General features: G+C 36.3%; 3 protein-coding genes across 3 annotated transcripts; 1 reads left to right on the top strand and 2 right to left on the bottom strand.

The window, feature by feature from the left end:
- Positions 1-311: 311 nt before the first annotated feature.
- LOC122607885 (phosphatidylinositol 4-kinase gamma 6-like) lies at positions 312-3028 on the top strand. The gene is made up of 2 exons (XM_043780956.1): positions 312-400; positions 1060-3028. Exon 2 carries the CDS (start codon positions 1158-1160, stop codon positions 2856-2858), a length of 1701 nt encoding a protein of 566 aa, XP_043636891.1. The 5' UTR covers positions 312-400; positions 1060-1157; the 3' UTR covers positions 2859-3028.
- Positions 3029-3410: 382 nt separating this feature from the next.
- Positions 3411-4805, bottom strand: LOC122608608 (UDP-glycosyltransferase 89B2-like). Its single transcript, XM_043781703.1, has one exon. The coding sequence runs from the start codon at positions 4803-4805 to the stop codon at positions 3411-3413; it is 1395 nt and encodes a 464-aa protein (XP_043637638.1).
- Positions 4806-9937: 5132 nt separating this feature from the next.
- LOC122608690 (UDP-glycosyltransferase 89B2-like) lies at positions 9938-11417 on the bottom strand. The gene has a single exon (XM_043781780.1). The coding sequence runs from the start codon at positions 11415-11417 to the stop codon at positions 10026-10028; it is 1392 nt and encodes a 463-aa protein (XP_043637715.1). The 3' UTR covers positions 9938-10025.
- Between the last annotated feature and the right edge of the window lie 9306 nt (positions 11418-20723).

Below are 20723 nucleotides of genomic sequence, written 5' to 3'. Positions count from 1 at the left end.
TTACATGTAAATGTCAGTAAATTTATCATATATTATTTTAACTGAGTTGATGTTAGTGAGCCCCTTGACGAGTATACCCATACCTAAACTCTAAAAAAATAAAAAATATCTTGTCAAGACTCGTAAGATCTTTTATCCACACTTTACCATGTTAACATATTAAAATAACCATTTTTCGGTTACACATGGGTTAAAAAAAAATATTCATAATATTAGAGGGACTAAGATGCAAAACAGACAGTAATACTGTTTTCCCTCTAAACTGTTTGTTAAAGTAAAGACCATCCATCCGTACAATTAAAAAACTTTGGGCCAATTTTCATTCCAGAAATTATTATATTATAATATTAATTGATTTATCACTCCCTTCTTCTTCACACAGAATCATCCAGATTCACCTGTTAGTCCTTTCATTTTTATTTATTCCTTTTTTAATTCTTGTATTTGTTTCTGAATAATTAATTCAAATTATTTTTCTCGAATTTTTATTGATAGTGATCGAGGAATAATGCGGATTTGATATTTTTGAATTAGTATTTAAACGACGTCGTTTCGAGAGTTGAATTTTATCTTGATATTTGTTTATTTATGTATTGTTGATCACTTGATCGGAATCGGATGTTAATAATTTTAAATTTTAAACCTGATGATCGAAAACGACGTCGTTTGAAGTTTATCTATGTTAGAAATTGTCTGTATGTATATGTCTATATATTTCAATATTTTTTTAGTTATTGATTTATATTATTTTCTATGATTTATTTTGAAAATTTTGAATTAATTTCAGTAATATATTTATTTTGTTTGTGTTTATATTGTTATGTATTTGAAATTAATTTTTATTGAAGATATATATATATATATATATATACATATTTGTGTGTAGTTATGTATTCTAAAGTAATGATTTATTGAAGTTACTTGAATTTATATAAATAATATAATCATTGGACTTGAGGATTACTTTTCTGTTGTGATTGTTAAGTATGATCAAGTGATATTTATAAAGGTTTTGCTACTTGAAATTATATAAATAATTATGGTGTATTTTGATTGCAGATAACTATTCTGATGTAGCGAATCGTGTACAATTGTAAATTGGGTTGATTGTTACCCAATGTGACTATCAAAGAACAATCTTGTTTCTCCTTCAGTTTATGGCTTATAAAATGGAAGGTCCGGTTAAGAATCAGATAGCTAGGTCTGTGTCACGATTAAGCGGTCCTCATCGTTCTGATTATGAAGGAGATATCAGGTTTAATGGAAAGTCTCCTAACAAGAGGCGGGTTTTTGTCCAAACTGAAAACGGCTGTGTTTTAGGAATGGATTTGGAGAGAAAAGACGATGTCCATATGGTGAAAAGAAGGATGCATTTATGTTTAAATATTCAGACTGATGAAAGTTCGTTGACGTTTGGTGACATGGTTTTAAATAACGATCTGAGTGGTATTAGAAACGATTCTTCACTTCTTTTGACCAAGAGTTTAATGCACAGGAGCTCCTCGACTCCTTGTTTGTCACCGACAGGGAAGACGCTACAACATAGAGATCAGAGTAAAGTTGTCGAGATCATTGGGCGTGCTAGTCATTTCACCAAAACAAACGAGCTTGTGGAAGAGGTTATTGATGGGTTAAAAGCTAATGTTGATCCAATTCCAGTGAACGGCGGGCTAGGGGGTGCTTATTATTTTAGGAACCGTGAAGGTGAGAATGTTGCTATCATTAAGCCTACAGATGAAGAGCCGTTTGCACCTAACAATCCGAAAGGTTTTATAGGAAAACTACTTGGTCAACCAGGCCTTAAAAATTCTGTTCGGGTTGGTGAAACGGGCTTTAGAGAGGTTGCAGCTTATCTTTTAGATCATGATCATTTTGCCCGTGTGCCATTAACATCTTTGGTAAAGATCAAACACTCGATCTTTAATCTCAATGATTGTGTAAATGGGAACAAGGTTATGAAAAATGAAGGAGTTAGTAAGATTGCTTCTATTCAACAATTCATTCCGCATGGTTTTGATGCTAGTGATTATGGGACTTCAGGATTTCCTGTTTCTGATGTACATAGAATAGGGATATTAGATGTTAGAATCTTTAACACGGATAGGCATGCTGGAAATATGCTTGTTAGAAAGGTTAGTGGCGGTGAATTTGGTAAACTCGAGCTCATTCCTATTGATCATGGCCTTTGTCTTCCTGAATGCTTAGAAGACCCGTATTTCGAATGGATTCATTGGCCTCAAGCATCTATCCCCTTTTCAGAAGACGAACTCGACTATATAGAAAAACTTGACCCTTATCTTGAATCTGTAATGCTGAGAAACGAATTACCAATGATCAGGGAAGCATGTATACGGATTTTAACACTTTGCACAGTTTTTCTAAAAAGAGCAGCAGCTTTTGGTCTCTGTCTAGCCGAGATTGGTCAAATGATGAGCCGTGAATTTAGGTGTAAGAACCAGGATCCGAGTGAACTTGAATATATATGCTTAGAAGCTATGCATCAAGCAACTGGTTATTCTGATTTTGAAGAAAATTCTTATGCAAACGAATCAATTTTTGGAAAGTGCTCTTTGGTTTCTGGTCGGTCTTTACCTTATAAAGAGGCGGGCCTTGGTAAGAAAGACAGGGGTAGCAGGCAGGTAAAAGTAGGTCTTATGGGGGTTCGGTCAAGTGCAAAGGAGTTGGTGGGTGTACAACCCACAAGCTTTGTGAAGGTTGGGGATATGAATGATGATGAGTGGCAGGTGTTTCTCGAAAAGTTTCAGGAGCTGGTTGGGCCTGCGATGGCTACTAGGAAAATTTCAAGTGTATGCATCAGAAACAATCTTACAAGGCTTGGGAGGTCTTGCCAGTTTTGACAACATTGTGCATCACAAATTTTCAGGAGCCGGTTAGGCCCGCCATGGCTGCTATTTTGTAAGTAGCTTCAAGGAACATATATACTATTAGTTCATTCATAGTTAAATAACATATATACTATTAGTTCATACATAGTTAAATGAAACATTATTTTCCTTTACCAGTTTCAGATATACCTTGTCAATTTGTTCATGACTATATGCTAAAAAAACCAAAATAAAAAAATATAACATAAAAAAAATATCCATGTAGTAAAAGATTATTGATTTGTTGGGTATATAAAAATTACAGGTTCAGTCAATATCAGTACTCACCAGTTAATTACTTGAAATAAAAGACAGTAATAGATAGTAGCTAGGATATCAATATGAATAGACACATTTAACATGTAATCTTGCTTTTCTAATCATATACATTAAAAAATGCTATTATATTAGAAAATAAAACAAGTTCATAAATTAGGATTCAGAAACATATTTTTATTTGCTGCATATATTTATTGACTGCATCGCACACAGATAGTGGCTTCCTATTTGGTTCAGTTTTTCAATTTAAAGTGCAAAACTTGCCACCAACCTATCCAGTTCTTTCATTGAGCTACCATTTTCACCTATTGCTTGCTTTGCTGTCCTACCAAACTTCCTCGCTAGTTCTTTCTCGATTCTTGTCTCTTTACTCACTGTTTTGCTAAACAACTCAGCTAACTCACCCGAGTCAGGTATAGTCTCTGCCCCTGCACATGCTCTGATTCCCACCTTTAGCTCGTGCAACAGTGATGCATTCGTGTGTTGGTCTGCGGTCATTGGCCACGTCAACATTAGGACCTCTGCTTCCACTGCTTCCATTATTGAGTTCCACCCACAATGAGTCAAGAAAGCGCCTACTGAGTCATGTCTCAGTATTTCCACTTGTGGTGCCCACCCTCTAACTATAAGACCCCTCCCTGTCACACGATCCTCAAAACCATTTGGGATCCTCCCATATTTTCCGGCCACGTGTCCAATAGTAGGCTTCTTCACTGACCATACAAACTTGACTTGGCTCTTCTCCAAAGATCTTGCCACAACCTCCATTTGATCATTGGTCAACACAGATTGACTTCCAAAACAGATATAAACCACCTCTTCATTTCCACATTTGTCCAGCCATGATAGGACGTCATTTGAGCTAGATCCACCTCTTCTCATACCTTTATTCCCAGTAGGTAGTATAGGTCCAACCGCAAACACACGGTCATGACCTACTTCTTCCTTTAGATGATCGAAATAAACTTGTTCCAGTTCACTAAATGAATTAATTATGATTCCCCGACTCGCCATAGTATTACATAACCCCCTTTTGATAAATTCCGAATGTGGATCTCCTTTGACGTGAGTTCTGTATACAATAGACAACTTCCACCAAGGGAATTCTGGTGAATTCGGCATGTTAGGGAACAATATCATCTCATTCTCATTTCCTTGATCATCCCTTTTGGGTTTGTAACGCCACAAGGAATATATAACAGAAAGACTAAAAGCACTTGTCCCAGCAAACGTGTAATGACGTATACCAAGGTGGCAGGCCAGGTGATATGTCCATCCTAAGAACATGTCAGATAAGATAGCTGAAGGTGGAGTTGGGTTTTTTTGGAACCAATCTAGGACAGGGTTATAAAGATCACCAAGAGCCATCATCATGGTCTTGAAACCATCTCCTGGTAAGTCTTTTGTATTCTCGATACCTGGAGGTATATCGGGGTGAGACGGGAAAGGTAGGACAAGGGCGGTGATGGTTTTTGGATGGGCTGAAAGAAGAGAGGTCAAACTAGGGAGGTTTTGTGGAGTAACAAGTATGGTTATGTATACACCTTGAATGGCTAGTTGGTGTGTGAGATCAAGAAGAGGTATCATGTGGCCTTGAGCTGGGTATGGGAAGACCAGAATGTGCTTGCCGGTGATCAACATTGTTGGTTCATAGAAGTAGCTTTGGTGAATGTTTATATACTAGTACCAGTACTAGTCTTGAGTGACTTGTGATATCTTGATATACTTATATATATGATTACAACGTAAGATGAATAAACAAATTGAATGAAATCTAGTAGATTGTGTGATAATGACGTGATTGTTTGAAAGTTCAAAGGTGAATGAATAATAATCTTTACATTTGAGTATTGTATATGATAATTATAACAATGATTATAGCTTTTAACATGTTTTAATCATCTTATAATTCTATAAATATAGACTAATTGATTAGGAAGTAACCAAATCTGTCCTAAAATCTATTATGGGACCCAAAAAAATGGTCTCGTTTATGGTTAAAAACTTTACTATATTCATCTAATGCAAGAAGCCAACAAGAAATAACCTATAAACTAAAACACACTTAAATGTATCCCATTTGAATTATATTTTGAGCTAATCTTACTTGCCACAAAAAGCTCTAACGACCAGTGAACTAAAAACCCACCTAAGGTGGGTTCAAACGTTCAATACACAGCCTAATGTGAGGACCATGGCTGACGTGGCTGGTTTTGACCAACTAAGCTTGCCAACACCCATGTTTACTATCCTCCTCCTTCCGTACATAATTGTAGAAACACCGATCGAAACATATACATACATATATAGACTGAGATACAATATTTCTTTTTGAAACCAATTGGGTTTTTTCAAGTTGTCGGAACCTTGCCTTGTAGACAAAGGCTAATGGTTTGGACCTCATGCTCCTGACTCCGGAGGTTCTTTTCTACCTTTGATAGAATCTGTAAGCAGTCGTTCTATGGAGTTAGTCTGTCTACATGTTAATCTTCCTCACACATCATCGAAGATGACAATGAGTGTTACTTCTTTTCTTTTCTTTTTTTAGAACTTTTTTGATTATATATATAGGGGTGAGTTATATTGAGAACTCATAAAAAAAAAAAACTCAAGAATCATTCTGAATCACACATTTTTTCTCTCTTTCTTTTTGTTCAATTAAATAATAAAATTCACCCAAATCATTAAAAATGCTTTATCTCACAAACCGTAAATCGTTAGACGAAACAAAAAGCATGAGTAGTCTTAAAATTTCGTCATCTTTCATTAGAGATACAATTCGATATATTTTTGACGACTTTTTAGTTTTCGTCCTCTTTTTGGTACTTACACATAACTTACATATGTGTAGGTTGAACAAAAAATATGATTCGGAGCGGGCTTAGCCCTTAAGGATATTCATAAACCAAAGCTGGTGGGGGTGATAGGTCATTGAGGGTGATAGGTCATAGTGTGATAGGTCATAAAGGGTGATAGGTCATACGGGGTGACCGGTGATGGGTGATCTACCTAACGAGCTCCGCCCTTAGCCACTGTGGCTCCGCCATGGACTCACGGGCTCCGCCCTTGGCCACCATGGCTCCGCCATGCATTGACGGCCTCCGCCTTTAACCTTCATTATTGTGTACATATGTTCATTTACTAATTTACATGTGAAAACAATGATTCTACACATGTGTAGGTACACAAGTACAAGAGGAAAAAAAAACGAAAATTAAAAAGTCGTCAAAAGTATATTGAATTGGTTCTCTAATGAAAGAGGGGCGAAATTTTAAGACTACCCATGCTTTTTGTTTCGTCTAACGATTTACGGTTTGTGAGATAAAAAGTTTTGAATTATTTGGGTGAATTTTATTATTTAATTGAAAAGAGAGAAAGAATTTGTGAGTTCTTTTTTATTGGTGGGTTCTTAAATAACCCTTCATATATATAGGGGTGAGTTATTTTGAGAACTCATAAAAAAAAAGAACTCAAGAACCATTCTGGACCACATATTTTTTCTCTCTTTCTCTTTGTTCAATTAAATAATAAAATTCACCTAAATCATTCAAAATTCTTTATCTCACAAACCGTAAATCGTTAGACGAAACAAAAAGCATAGGTAGTGTTAAAATTTCGTCCTCTTTCATTAGAGATCCAATTCGATATACTTTTGACGACTTTTTAATTTTCGTTTTCTTTTTGGTACTTATACATGACTTACACATGTGTAAGTTGAATAAAAAGTTATGATTCGGAGCGGCCTTCGCCCTTAAGGATATTTATAAACCAAAGCTGGTGGGGGTGATAGGTCATTGAGGAGGATATTCATAAACCAAAGCTGGTGGGGGTGATAGTCATTGAGGGTGATAGGTCATAGTGTGATAGGTCATAGAGGGTGATAGGTCATAGGGGGTAACCGGTGATGGGTGATCTACCTAACGGGCTCCGCCCTTAGCCACTATGGCTCCGACATGGTCTGACGGGCTCCGCCCTTGGCCACCACGGCTCCGCCATGGATTGACAGCCTCCGCCTTAAACCTTCATTGTTGTGTACATATGTTCATTTACTAATTTACATGTGAAAACAATGATTCTACCCATGTGTAGATACACAAGTACAAGAGAAAAAAAAACGAAATAAAAAGTCGTCAAAAGTATATTGAATTGGTTCTCTAATGAAAGAGGGGCGAAATTGTAAGACTACCCATGCTTTTTATTTCGTCTAACGATTTACGGTTTGTGAGATAAAAAATTTTGAATTATTTGGGTGAATTTTATTATTTAATTGAAAAGAGAGAAAGAAAGAAAGAATGTGTGGGTTCTTTTTTATTGGTGGGTTCTTAAATAACCCTTCATATATATATATATATATATATATATATATAGGGGTGAATTATTTTGAGAACTCATAAAAAAAAAGAACTCAAGAACCATTTTGGACCATACATTCTTTTTTTCTATCTTTCTCTCCAATTAAATAATAAAATTCACTCAAATCATTCAAAATGTTTTATCTCACAAACCGTAAATCGTTAGACGAAACAAAAAGCATAGGTAGTGTTAAAATTTTGTCCTCTTTCATTAGAGATCCAATTCGATATACTTTTGACGACTTTTTAATTTTCGTTTTCTTTTTGGTACTTACACATAACTTACACATGTGTAGGTTGAACAGGCGCGCTTGGCCCTTAAGGATATTCATAAACCAAAGCTGGTGAGGGTGATAGGTCATTGAGGGTGATAGGTCATAGGGGGTGACCGGTGATGGGTCATAGTGTGATAGGTCATAGAGGTGACCGGTGATGGGTGATCTACTTAACGGGTTCCGCCCTTAACATTCATTGTTGTGTACATATGTTCATTACTAATTTACATGTGAAAAAAATGATCCTACACATGTGTAGGTACACAAGTGCAAGAGGAAAAAAAAGAAAATTAAAAAGTCATCAAAAGTATATCGAATTAGATCTCTAATGAAAGAGGACGAAATTTTAAGACTGCCCATACTTTTTGTTTCGTCTAACGATTTACAGTTTGTGAGATAAAACATTTTGAATGATTTTGGTTAATTTTATTATTTAATTGAAGAGAGAGAAAGAAATAAAAAATTTATAATATAGAATGATTCTTAAGTTTTTTTTATTTGTGGGTTTATTAAATAACCTTTCCTTATCTTTATATGAATCATTTAAAGAGTGAATTTGGGTAAGGAGCAAAAGTTGAATATGATTAATATATAATATTAGTCCAAAAAAGAATATACTACATAATTAATGTTTTTTACATGTGCCCGGGTATATATTAGAAAAACCCTATTAGCTTTTGGTACTTGAAAACTCACATACACATACATACACCAACAAAATCTTTAAAACATTAACCGTAAAACATTTCAAATTCAAAAGAGCCTCAATTCATGGATAAAAGCAATAAAGCTGGTCAAGGATTTTAAGCCAAAACCCAAAAGTCAATTACAAGTCAAACCATTAGACAATCATACATTACCATCACAAAGCTCCATCGGTTAAACACCGTCTCCATGGCTGCAAAAACAACAAAGCAGAAGGTTTATCTTCAAGACAATAATCAACACCACCAAGTCAACCTCCCCTGTTTTATCTTAACAAAATTCCAAGTTATAAATCTCAAAGGAACCCACCATTTTCCAGAGACCCAGTGAAAACCGGTGTCAGAACCACCATCGAAATGTTAGGGACTGAAGAACAGCATGTATCTATGGGTGTTTAAATTTGCTGCAGAGTTTGCCATCTTCAAGTTTTTCTATGCAGGAAAAATATCTGACTCAGTTTCGTCTGAAATTAGCAGACACGAATATGAAGACATCTTCATCTACGAAGGATATGCTTAATGTAGTCCGTGAGAACGAAACAAAAACTTTTGAGACTTATCCTGAACCAAAGACAGTAAGACCACCTTGACAAATAGGGTTGGAGGTCCGACCCCATATTTACAGTTTTAGTTGGGTGGTCTTGTTTGTGGTGGAGGGAACTCATGGTGGCATCTTTGTACGACTTACCGCATCCAGGTTGAAAGCGAGTGAATGGATGGGAAGGAGCATTAGGACGGCTATAGTCAGTTGTGATTCTTGTCGAAGCAGGCCAGGTGAGAGCACAACTCCATCCCATTTACCAGAGTCTAATCTTTCCTCCACCTCTTTGAACTTGATGAAACGAAAGTGCTTTTTGTAGTCATCCTTTCACATTCCGAGTTTCAACAATGTTCAAACTAAATCTTTAAGCTCCCGTAAGTAGATAAAACCTTGAATTATATAACAGTGGCTAACTAGAAATTATATAGACTTAAGAAAAGTATAAAGATTAGGAGAGTCATTGTATTAATTGATATATCTAACAATATTACAGACGTATCTTTTACTATACTTAGGACTTGGAAATTCTCCCTACTTGTTTGTAATATTTGGACCTATACAAACACAACTATACAATTTACCAACACTTGTTATTGTTTAATTTTCACTAAATATTCTAGTAAACCTTTCGTATAGGTCATGCAATCACTTAGATTATTTTTTGGTTTATCTTGAAATTAGCCTTAAATGGTCATTTACTGATTTTGCTTTCAATTCCTTAAAAATATCTCACATTGGAAGATATCTATTTTACAGAAAACAAAATACAATATGCATCTATACTAAGATTGAGAATGTAAAGTAGATATCAACAACTCCATTTTGATATAGTTTTTCAGATAGAGTTTCAGTTGTTTTTCTCTTATTATTAGAAAACAGAACAAGGGAAGAAGTCCATAAATCAGAACCATGTTTTAATTTGCTGGATTTGCATCTTCCAGATGGTAATAATACAAACTTATCATGTAATAGTACTTTGATCGAGTTTTTCAACCTAACGTAGCCACCAGCCTATCCAGTTCTTTCATCGAGCTACCATTTTTATCTATTGCTTGCTTTGCTGTTCTACCAAACTTCCTGGCTAGTTCTCTCTCGACTTTTGCCTCTTCACTCACTGATTTGATAAACAACTCTGCTAACTCATCCGAGTCAGGTATAGTCTTTGCCCCTGCACATGCTCTAATTCCCACCTTTAGCTCGTGCAATAGTGATGCATTCGTGTGTTGGTCCGCTGTCATTGGCCATGTCAACATTAGGACCTCTGCCTCCATTGCTTCCATTATTGAGTTCCACCCACAATGTGTCAAGAACACGCCTACTGAGTTGTGACTAAGTATCACCACTTGTGGCGCCCATCCTCTAACAATAATACCCCTCCCAGTCACACGATCTTCAAACCCAATTGGTATCCTCCCATACTTTCCAGCCACGTGTCCAACAGTAGGCTCCTTCACTGACCATACAAACTTGACTTGGCTCTTCTCTAACCCTCTTGCCACAACCTCCATTTGATCATTGGTCAACACAGATTGACTTCCAAAACAGATATAAACCACCTCTTCATTTCCACACTTGTCCAGCCACGATAGGACGTCATTTGAGCTAGACCCGCCCCGTCCCATACCTGTATTGCCAGTAGGTAATATAGGTCCCACGGCAAACACACGGTCATGATCTACTTCATCCTTCAGATGATCAAAGTAAATTTGTTCCAATTCAGTAAATGAATTAACTATGATTCCCCAACTCGCCATAGTATTGCATAACCCAGTTTTAATAAATTCCGAAGATGGGTCTCCGTCTACGTGAGTTCTATACACGATAGACAACTTCCACCAAGGGAATTCTGGCAAATTCGGGATGTTAGGGAACAATATCATCTCATTCTCATTTTCTTGATCATCCCATTTGGGGTTGTAACGCCACAAAGAAAATATAACCGAGAGACTAAAAGCACTTGTCACGGAGAACGTGTAATGGTGGATGCCAACCTGGCATGCCAGGTTATATGTCCATCCTAGGAACATGTCAGATACGATAGCCGAAGGTGGTGTAGGGTTGTTTTGGAACCAATCTAGGACTGGCTTATAAAGATCACCAAGAGCTACCATCATGGCCTTGAAACCATCAACTGGCAAGTCTTTCGTATTCTCGATACCAGGAGGGATATTGGGGTGTGCCGGGAAAGGAAGGACAAGGGTGGCGATGGTTTTTGGATGGGCTGAAAGAAGAGAGGTTAAACTAGGGAGATTTTTTGGAGTGACAAGTATAGTTATGTATACACCTCGGGTGGCTAGTTGGTGTGTGAGATCAAGAAGAGCCAACATGTGGCCTTGAGCCGGGTATGGGAAGACTAGAATGTGGTGGCCGGTGATCGACATTGTTGGTTTATAAAAGTGACTATTGTGAATCTCTATAATTTACTCAATTTATATAAGTGTGTTTTAGACAATATAATTGCTTTTGCCAACCTCCGTTACCCTTGTAGGGTGTGCTAACTCAAATTTTCAAAAAAAAAATAAAAATAATGGAGTCAGGTATTGCAGCACATTATACATACACGATTCCTAAGTAAGTATATACCTGTTCGTTTAGATAAATTTTTTCATTTGCATTTTGACAAAGGGACATGATCTGATGTTGGACAGAAAGTCAGAAACTATTGAAAGTTTGGGTCATTTGGAATTAAATGGAGAAAAAGACCGGTCACTGAGTTCCAATAGATGATACGTGGCTGCATCTGTAACCAACTGGCGCCAAAAACAAACACGATCATTAATCTGTCGACAAACCATCATCCGATGGTCTAGTAGCATGGAGGTCTGAGGTCTCAATTATAGAATTTAGGGTGGCCGCAAATGTTTATTTTCTACCTATGATGGAAGAGTTTTCTCCTGAAGATATATAGGTGATGAGGGTTTGTGATAGAGTGATATAAATTGAAGATTTATTTTACAAAAAAATCTTTAGTACGGACTTGATTAAGATAATGGTATTTTAGACTTGTCCGAGTAATTAAATAACACCTTTTCAAGATAAGAAAGTAAAATAATCTATGGACATTGTTAATACCACTAGTGCAGGTGTTGGTGTCACATTGAAAGTATCTATTTTAAAGAATAGAAAAATTTCATTATATCACCTTATGGTTTGTTATTTTATCAATTTTTGCCCTTGTACTTTTATTATTATTAAATCACCATGTGATGACTTTTTGTATCATTGTAAACCTCTCCCTTTAATAGACGTTAGTATGACTATGTTAAACCCTTCATGTGCATTGCACATGAGGGTATATTGGTCTTTTACCTCTAAACACCTCCTCCTCCTTGTTTATTTTCATTTTAGATCCAAACACTTTCCAAATCTTCATCCTCACATCATTCTCCATCACCAAGTCTTTCATTTCCTAACACCCTCTTTTTATCAATCCAATTCAAAATCACAGATTTTCTGATAGTAAAATAATAATAATACTATCAAATTGTCATTCAAAATAAACATAAGTACAGAGTTACAACTATAAAGTTACAACTATGATCAATCCATCCAATTATTTACTTTTCCAAATTATATCACGATAATACAAGATCTCCAAACAAAACATTTATAGTTCTTATATACCTTTCTTTATCATTTCCATAATTTATTTATTTTTTCATTTTCCTTTACATTATTCATGCCCAAAAAAAGTGAAATCAGGAGGAAAAAGAACACAAAAGATCCCATTAATAACAAACCACCATCAATGGTATTTTGAATCTGCCATCTCCTAGACTAGAATCTGATCGTGGGAAGGTCAACTATCCTCCAGTAGAAGCGACTAATGGTTCTTAACCCTTTGTTAGTCCAGATCTAGTGGTGGTTGAACATGGTGGTGGACAGTGGTGGAAGACGATGAGATTTAGTTTACACACACAGATATATGTATATATATACCAACAGTGGAAGGTGGCGATGGTGGGGTGAAGTGTGGCAGTAGTGGTGGTTTTTCGATGGGTGGGCTTTTGTGGTAGGGTAAAGGTGGTAGCGATGGGGTGAAGTCCGGTGGGGTTGGCCGGAAGTGATGATCGGGGATGAAGTCCAACGAAATTTATATGTATAGATATAACTTTGGTTTGTTTGATTTATATATATAACTTTGGTAAGGTTCAATTTAAAATGGAAGAACCATGAGAACCACTATATTATAACTTGATGTTCATATGTGTTAGGTATATGTCAACATATTCGTTCACATAAGTTCATTTGATAATAATTCATATATGAACATAGGTAATATTAGTTATAACTTAACATGTTCAAATGTGCATGAATTTGTTCACATAGACTATTCACATATGAATATCTAGTTATAATTAAAAGGTTCTCATGGTTCTTCCAATTCAAATGGTTCCCATTTGAACCTTTTCCTATATATATATATATATATATTTGTTTTGAGAATATAATATTAAGTGATAAGATATATGGATGGGTGTAGGGATGTGCAAATGGCCCGACTCGCGAAAACCCGACCCGACTCGCGACCCGCAAATACAAGAAAATCAGAACTATGAACCGGCCTGTGATGGTTCGGTTCGGGCGGGTCGCGGGCTGGTCACGAGTTTCCTTCACCTTTTTTCGGTTTTTGTCTTGACCCGGTCCGGCCCGACCCGCGCAACCCGTGACCCGACCCGTTAACCCTTTGGGCGGGTCGGTTCGGGCCGGTTTCGGGTCGGTTGAGTTTCGGTTTTTTTTTTCTCATCCCTAAATGGGTGTATGAAGATTTGGAGAGTATTTAGATCTGAAAAAAAAAAGAAACATGAAAGAAGAGGTGTTTAGAGGTAAAAGACCAACATACTCTCATGTGCATTGCACATGATAAGTGTAACGGAGCTACATTAACGTCTGTTAAAGGGAGGGGTTTCTAATGATACAAAAAGTCACCACAGGGTAGTGATGTAATAATAATAAAAAGTAAAGGGGCAAAAATTGATAAAATGACAAACCACAGGGTGATGTAATGAAATTTTCTTTAAAGAATAAAATACATTTTATACACGGTTCTAAGAGATCAACCACTTCTTTTATATAGTTGTTCAGAAAGAGTTGTAGTTGCTTTTCTCTAATCATTATAAGGTCACAAAACTGAACAGTCTAGTTCATAAATAAGAATGTGAGCATGATATTTTGGTTTGCTGCAATGGTAATAGTCCAAAGTTATCATCTAAGGCTGCTCCCAGCTAGCCTACCTTTTCTTGAGTTCGTCATCACACATCTTCCCTCATCAATGATGTCAGCACCTAGCTTCGTCATGGAAGGCTTTGTCGAAGATACGACATGTGAGGACGAATAGAGAGTGTTGATGTAGGGTCAAAATAGTTGGGAGGAAGTATGTCATTTTTTAAGAAAAGGTGAGGAAAATATCGTTTTTAGTGCTTATTCTTGGGGAATTATGGAGAAGAGGCCGGAGGTGATATGGCGAAGATGTGGCATTGAAAAAGGAGGAAGTATGTCATTTTTTGGGACCAATTTAGGACAGGGTTATAAAGGTCACCAAGAGCCACCATCATGGCATTGAAACCATCTACTCTTAAGGTAGTTTTTGTGTATATTCCATACCGGGAGGGATATCAGAGTGTAATGGTGGATTGACCGAAAGAAAAAAAGCTAAGCTAGGGAAATTTTTATGGCTTCACAACAAGTATAGTTATGTATACACACCTCGTATGGCTTATGGTTGTGTATGAGGACCTCATACACATCCATGAGGTCTAGAAGCGATAATATATGGCCCTATGCAGGTTATGGAAACACTAGAATGTGGTCGATGGTCATCGACATTGTTGGTTTATAGAAGTGCATGCCTTTGTGATAATATACTCTCATCATTCACATAGGCTCACAGATTGCCGGACACAGATTGCCTAGTAGAGAATCTATACATGAGTTTTATGCGGTGTGTGCTCTGGATACGAAGACAATATATGAAATTAGAAGGTACCTATCCATTTACCATTTTTTATATAATTACAACGTAAGACGGATAAATAAACGGAATGAAATCTAATATAGATTGTGTGATAATGACGTGATTGTTTGAAAGTTAAAAGGCGATTATAATTATAATAATTATTATCAGAGCCTTAAAGTATACTGTCATCATTCGCATAGGCTCACAACACACATATGTTCGAAACTTGACAAAAGCTAGTAGAGAAACTATATCTTGAGATTGATGTGTGAGAATGGTATTTGAGTGGGCATAAGTTTTATACAGTGTGCTCTGGATACGAAGACAATATATGAGACTCAAAGGTACCTATCCATTTACCATTTTTTTTTCTAATAACAATGTAAGACCGATAAATAAATTGAATGAAATCTAGTATAGATTGTGTGATAATGATGTAATTGTTTGAAAGTTAAAAGGCGATTCCAGTTATAATAATGATATAGCCTTAAACTAGGCGCATGGTGACCCGGCCAGTATTCTGGTATCTCAACCAGACTATTTGCAGCGACTATCGTTGCAAATAGTCATGTCCTTACCCGTACACTGGTGACTGTCAACAGTGTACGTTTTACGGTATATATGTGTACAACTTCGCATTCAGTTTTCGCACATTCATTCTTTTTCAATTTCATTCTCATTCATTTTCATTCGCATTCGATTTCATTTTCATTAATTCATCTACTTTCGTTTTCATTTGCTTTCATTCGTTTTATCTCAATTTATCAGGATATATATATAGATATAGATGTATATATGTTTACATATAGTAGGTATATATATATATATATATATATATATGTTTATTAAATTTTTCATACCATTTACGTATATGGTCACTTTAATTTTGACACCAACTAAGTTGGAATTTATTCGTCGTTTGATTAACACATAACCAAGATCTTTTGCTATTCTTTTGGCCCAGTTGAACACTTCTTCGTGTGAAACGAACACCTAAAATAGTTATTTTTAAAATTATCATTAAATTATATACTTATTTTTGAAATTTTTATATCTCATGCTTTCTATATTTTTTGTTCATCGAAATTCTTATATCTCATGCTTTTTATTTTTTCATTAAACATATAAATATCTAACATTTTACATATGCAATAAATTTAACAACGAAACACATATTAAATAGTACTAAAATATAAATTTAAGTAACTAAGTGGTTTTTTTTAACTAAAGATTGTTTTAATTACATGACATATTATTGTTTATTGATATTTAAATATTTTAATAAAATTTTAAATTTTAAAATTAAGCTTCAAGATGTACGAAATTAATGAAGGATATCAAGCCCCACAATTTCTAACATTTCATTAAAAAAGGAAAAGATAAATTCGGTATAAAATATAAAGTAAATTCTTTTAATTCAAGCATTCTTTATATTTGGAAATTGTAACATAAATAATAAGGTTTAGGCAATGGCCCCAGGGCACCCGTTGGAAACTCCCTTTATGATATTATCAAATTTAAGTGGGTAAATAGGTGATTTTAAACGTTTACAAGGATAAATATGATAGAATCCCTTTAATTATACCTTATCGGTGTGGAAAACCCTAGCATCGTAGTCAAAATGAGGGGCCGCCTCCTGAATCTCAAATTCTTCATCAGGTTATTCTAAGTGAAACTCAAAATCTTCCGCACTCATTTCTCCCCGTAAACTCTCAAAATCCATCTGAAATATATATACATCATAGTCTCTAATCTTTCTAGGCAAATAGATAATAGGACAATCGGGCTCATTAAAAAGACACTTAAATGTGAGTGCCCCTTTAGATTGGATGGTCGTTTGACAAGTGATGGTGGTTGGAGGGTAACCGTTATAGACGACAAACATAATCAATATCCAGCTAATAAGCTGGAGGGTTACGCTTACACAAGAAGGTTGACTGAAGATGAGAGATCATTTGTGGAAGTTGAATATCATCGCGGTACATCGCCCTGTAGGATTTTAAAGCTGTTGAAAGAAGAATTTCCAAGAAACTTGACCCGCAGTGAAGATATTTACAATTTTCAAAAAGCGTTACGGAAGAAGGCGTCCAAAAAACATAGGAACACTCCAATGCAAGTTACGTATATAAAATTTACATATTCTTTTTATTTATTTATGACTCCCTCCATCCCATATTAAATGTCCAATTTTGACTTGTCAAGTCTTCTGCTGTAAATTTTGACCGTAAAAATATTTGTCTATATTATATAACACTTCATATAAAATATATAGACGGATTGAGTTTTCAATTTACTTTTCATTGATATAACTTTCATCAACTATTATATAACACAAACAAAGATATTTAAGGTCAAAATTGCAAACAGAAGACTTGACAAGTCAAAATTGGACATTTAATATGGGACGTAGGGAGCATAATAGAGCATCTGAAACGACATACGTATGCCATATTGTTCAACCGGCGCAAGTTATGTTCAGTTTGCTAAAGGAGCATAATTACTTGTATTATCATACCACAAATAGTGTATCTGGTCGGTTGGAGAATCTGTTTTTTATACATCCGACATCATTTAAGTTGTGGCGTGCCTTTCATTATGTTATCCAAATAGACGCCACATACAAAACCAACTTGTACAACATGCCGTTGGTCGAGATCGTCGGTGTCACTCCAACAAACAGGACCTTCAGCATATCATACGCATTTATCATAAGCGAACTGGAGCATAATTATAGATGGGTGTTGGAGTGTTTGAAGTCGACCCTAGGTGAAGGGTTTTGCTGTGCGCGTGGTACTTACGGACAGGGATATGGCGCTCATGAAAGCATGCAAAACCGTTATGCCGAAAGCATACCATTTACTTTGTAGAGTCCACATATGGAGGAACATCGAAAAATTTAGCATGCCATCGTTAAAAGGGGCAGGGAAATGGGGGCCTTTTTACGGATGGTGGAAAAAACTTTGAGTTACGCACACTAGAAGAGTACACCCAAAATGAAAAAGATTTAAAACAGAATATGGGAAAAGATTTAGAGAGTAAGTGAAGTGCACATGAATTTTTTTATTTTTGGTAAATCACATATATCCACATGTCCTAACCCAATGTTAAATTTACAGAGGTTTACAAGTACCTGCAAAAGGAGTGACTTTCCCCGTACAAGGAAAAGTTTGTGTCCTTTTGGGTCGATCAATATCTCAACTACCGTAACTACACTACCAACAGAGTTGAGGCTGAGCATTCACTCCTGAAGTCCGAGTTGAAGGGGAGATGTACATTTCACAGAATAATTGAATGTGTTAATGATATCCTCCTCGGACAAGATATAGCAAGGGCCAACTGGAGGAGAGCAACATTTATAGAGCTGGTAAACACAACTAGCCATGTTTGAAAGACCTGCTTTATGTTGTATCTGTGACAACTCTAGATTTAATGGTCGCCGAAATTCAACGATTCAAAAGTCAAGTCGATAAAGACTTGAGAAAGTGCGAGTGTAAGGTTTGGATTAGTTGTGGGCTTCATTCTGCCTACCGTCTAGCTGTGTACATGCATTACAATAAGTATATCTTAATATAATTAATTGATTTTTTTTTGGTAAATGCACATATATTATACTTCTTTTTAAAAAATGTAGGCAAACGTGTTGAGGTGGATAACATAAATGACGTTTGGAGAAAGCTAGACTTAACACCATCGACATGCCTACCGGATAATGATAATCAAAAAGAATCCGACGATGACGAAGCTATCGACGATTTAGTAAAGGATGTTAAGGTCAAGTTTAAGCAACAACTGAAGCCCAGAGGAAAAACTGGATATCAAAACTAAAAGACATCGTCTATCCGGGGAGAACCAAAATTAAGTACCCTTCCGTTATTAAAAATAAACGTGGAAGACCAATCGGGTCAAAGAAAAAAATACCTCAAGTACGTCCAATCATAATTCGAAGTATAGTTAATTGATTTTGTTATGAAAGTGCACCCTATTTGTTAGTATACTTCGAAGTCTAATTAATTGATTTATTATTTGTTGCAGGTGCCCGACATTAACATACCAGCAGCAAATACAGCACCTTCCGGTCTTCAAAATCCAAGTTGGTTCAATTTTCCCGACCCACTTTTCAGGATACCCGGTCCATGGGTGGGTTTTCTAATTGTTTTTCACAACCGTCATTATTTGGATAGGGCCAGTATGGGAGACACAGTGAATATGTGAGCACACAATCACGTTTTTTCGACGAAACTGATAGACCGACTTTTCAGGATACCCAATCCATGGGTGGGTTTTCTGATCGTTTTTCACAGCCGTCATTATTTGGAGAGGGCCAGTATGGGAGACACATTGAATATGTGAGCACAAAATCACGTTTCTTCGACGAAACTGAAAGCCAACCACAATGGCCTCAAAGTGGGAGACACAGTGAATATGTGGGCACCAGTTCAATTTCGCAGACACTGCTACTTTCTTCGACGAACCTGAAAGCCAACCAAAATGGGCTCAAAGTGGGAGACAGAGTGAGTATGTGGTCAGTGAATCACGTTTCCCAAACATACAAAGTTTTTTCGGAGACCCGAATAAGCGCAAGGAGAAACATCTAGCTTTGTTGATCAAATCTTTGGGGGACCATATACACAGAACTTCTCTGAATCGTATAAACAAAACTTCTTCGAGACGGAGTCAACATGGACTGACATGAGAGCATACCTATAGCAACTCCCTTATTACTTTCAACGTTACGTTGTCGATATCAAAAATGTTCTTTCTGATGGTAACTGTGGATTTCGGGCACTAGCCGTTGCTTTGGGTGAATCTGAGGAAAAGTTCGAGTGGATTCGCAAACTAATGCTAGAGGAGTATGAGTCCAAGTTATCATACTATGAGGTTGCATTCGGTGGTGAAGCAACACTGATACATACTTTGCTTTAAATCTCTTATCCCAACGGTCGCTCGGCTATTTGAACACTGGATGATGAATCCATATTGCGCTATGCTTCTCTCCAATGCTTTGGGTGTTATAATTATCTGTTTAAGTGTCAAGGAAAACATCACATGTTTCCCTTTGTGGATGGGGTCAGGCCAGCTATACGGTGACGAGCCAATATGCATTGGCCTGGTATCGAAAGCATCACATTTTGCTACGGTTTATTTAGACAAGGACTACCCATTGCCTTACCCCTCATCTGAGGCACATAGTCCCATGAGTCGTAAGTCTGTGGGATGTATCGGATCAGGGTGCCAATCAGGCTCTTGTACATATGGGCGTTATCGCCGATTGCCTGTCACGTGTTAAAATGGGTCGTGTCAAAGTCTATGCTTAGATGACCTCTCTTCGCGAACTCCTCCTCTAAGTTAAGGTTCTGACCGGGCCCCCTCCCCTTTCCCTTTCTTGGGGCTAAAAAAAACCAAAAAATTAGTAAATAAACCTAATTAATTAAAAAAGGACTATAAACAACCATTTTTCTTACCGCCACTCCCTTTGTAGCCCCAGTCTTTCCTCCACCATGGTCTACGAGGGTCTTCATTACCACCATCACCGTCGTGATATGTAGCCATTTATACTACAAAATACAAAAAAAATTATACACATTTTAAAAATACATACAACAAAATGATCAAGGTTAAGAAAAATCCAAAATTCCAAAATTATCACATGTTAGTTTTTTGTAACTTATTTCTATACTTATTACAACTTAATTTTAGATTACTTTTATACCTATATTTTTATGCTTATCGT

Source organism: Erigeron canadensis, chromosome 7 (assembly GCF_010389155.1).
Source record: "Erigeron canadensis isolate Cc75 chromosome 7, C_canadensis_v1, whole genome shotgun sequence".
Classification (NCBI taxonomy): domain Eukaryota; kingdom Viridiplantae; phylum Streptophyta; class Magnoliopsida; order Asterales; family Asteraceae; genus Erigeron; species Erigeron canadensis.
Note: the sequence above shows the minus strand (reverse complement) of the source record. Positions and strands in the feature narration are given on the sequence as shown.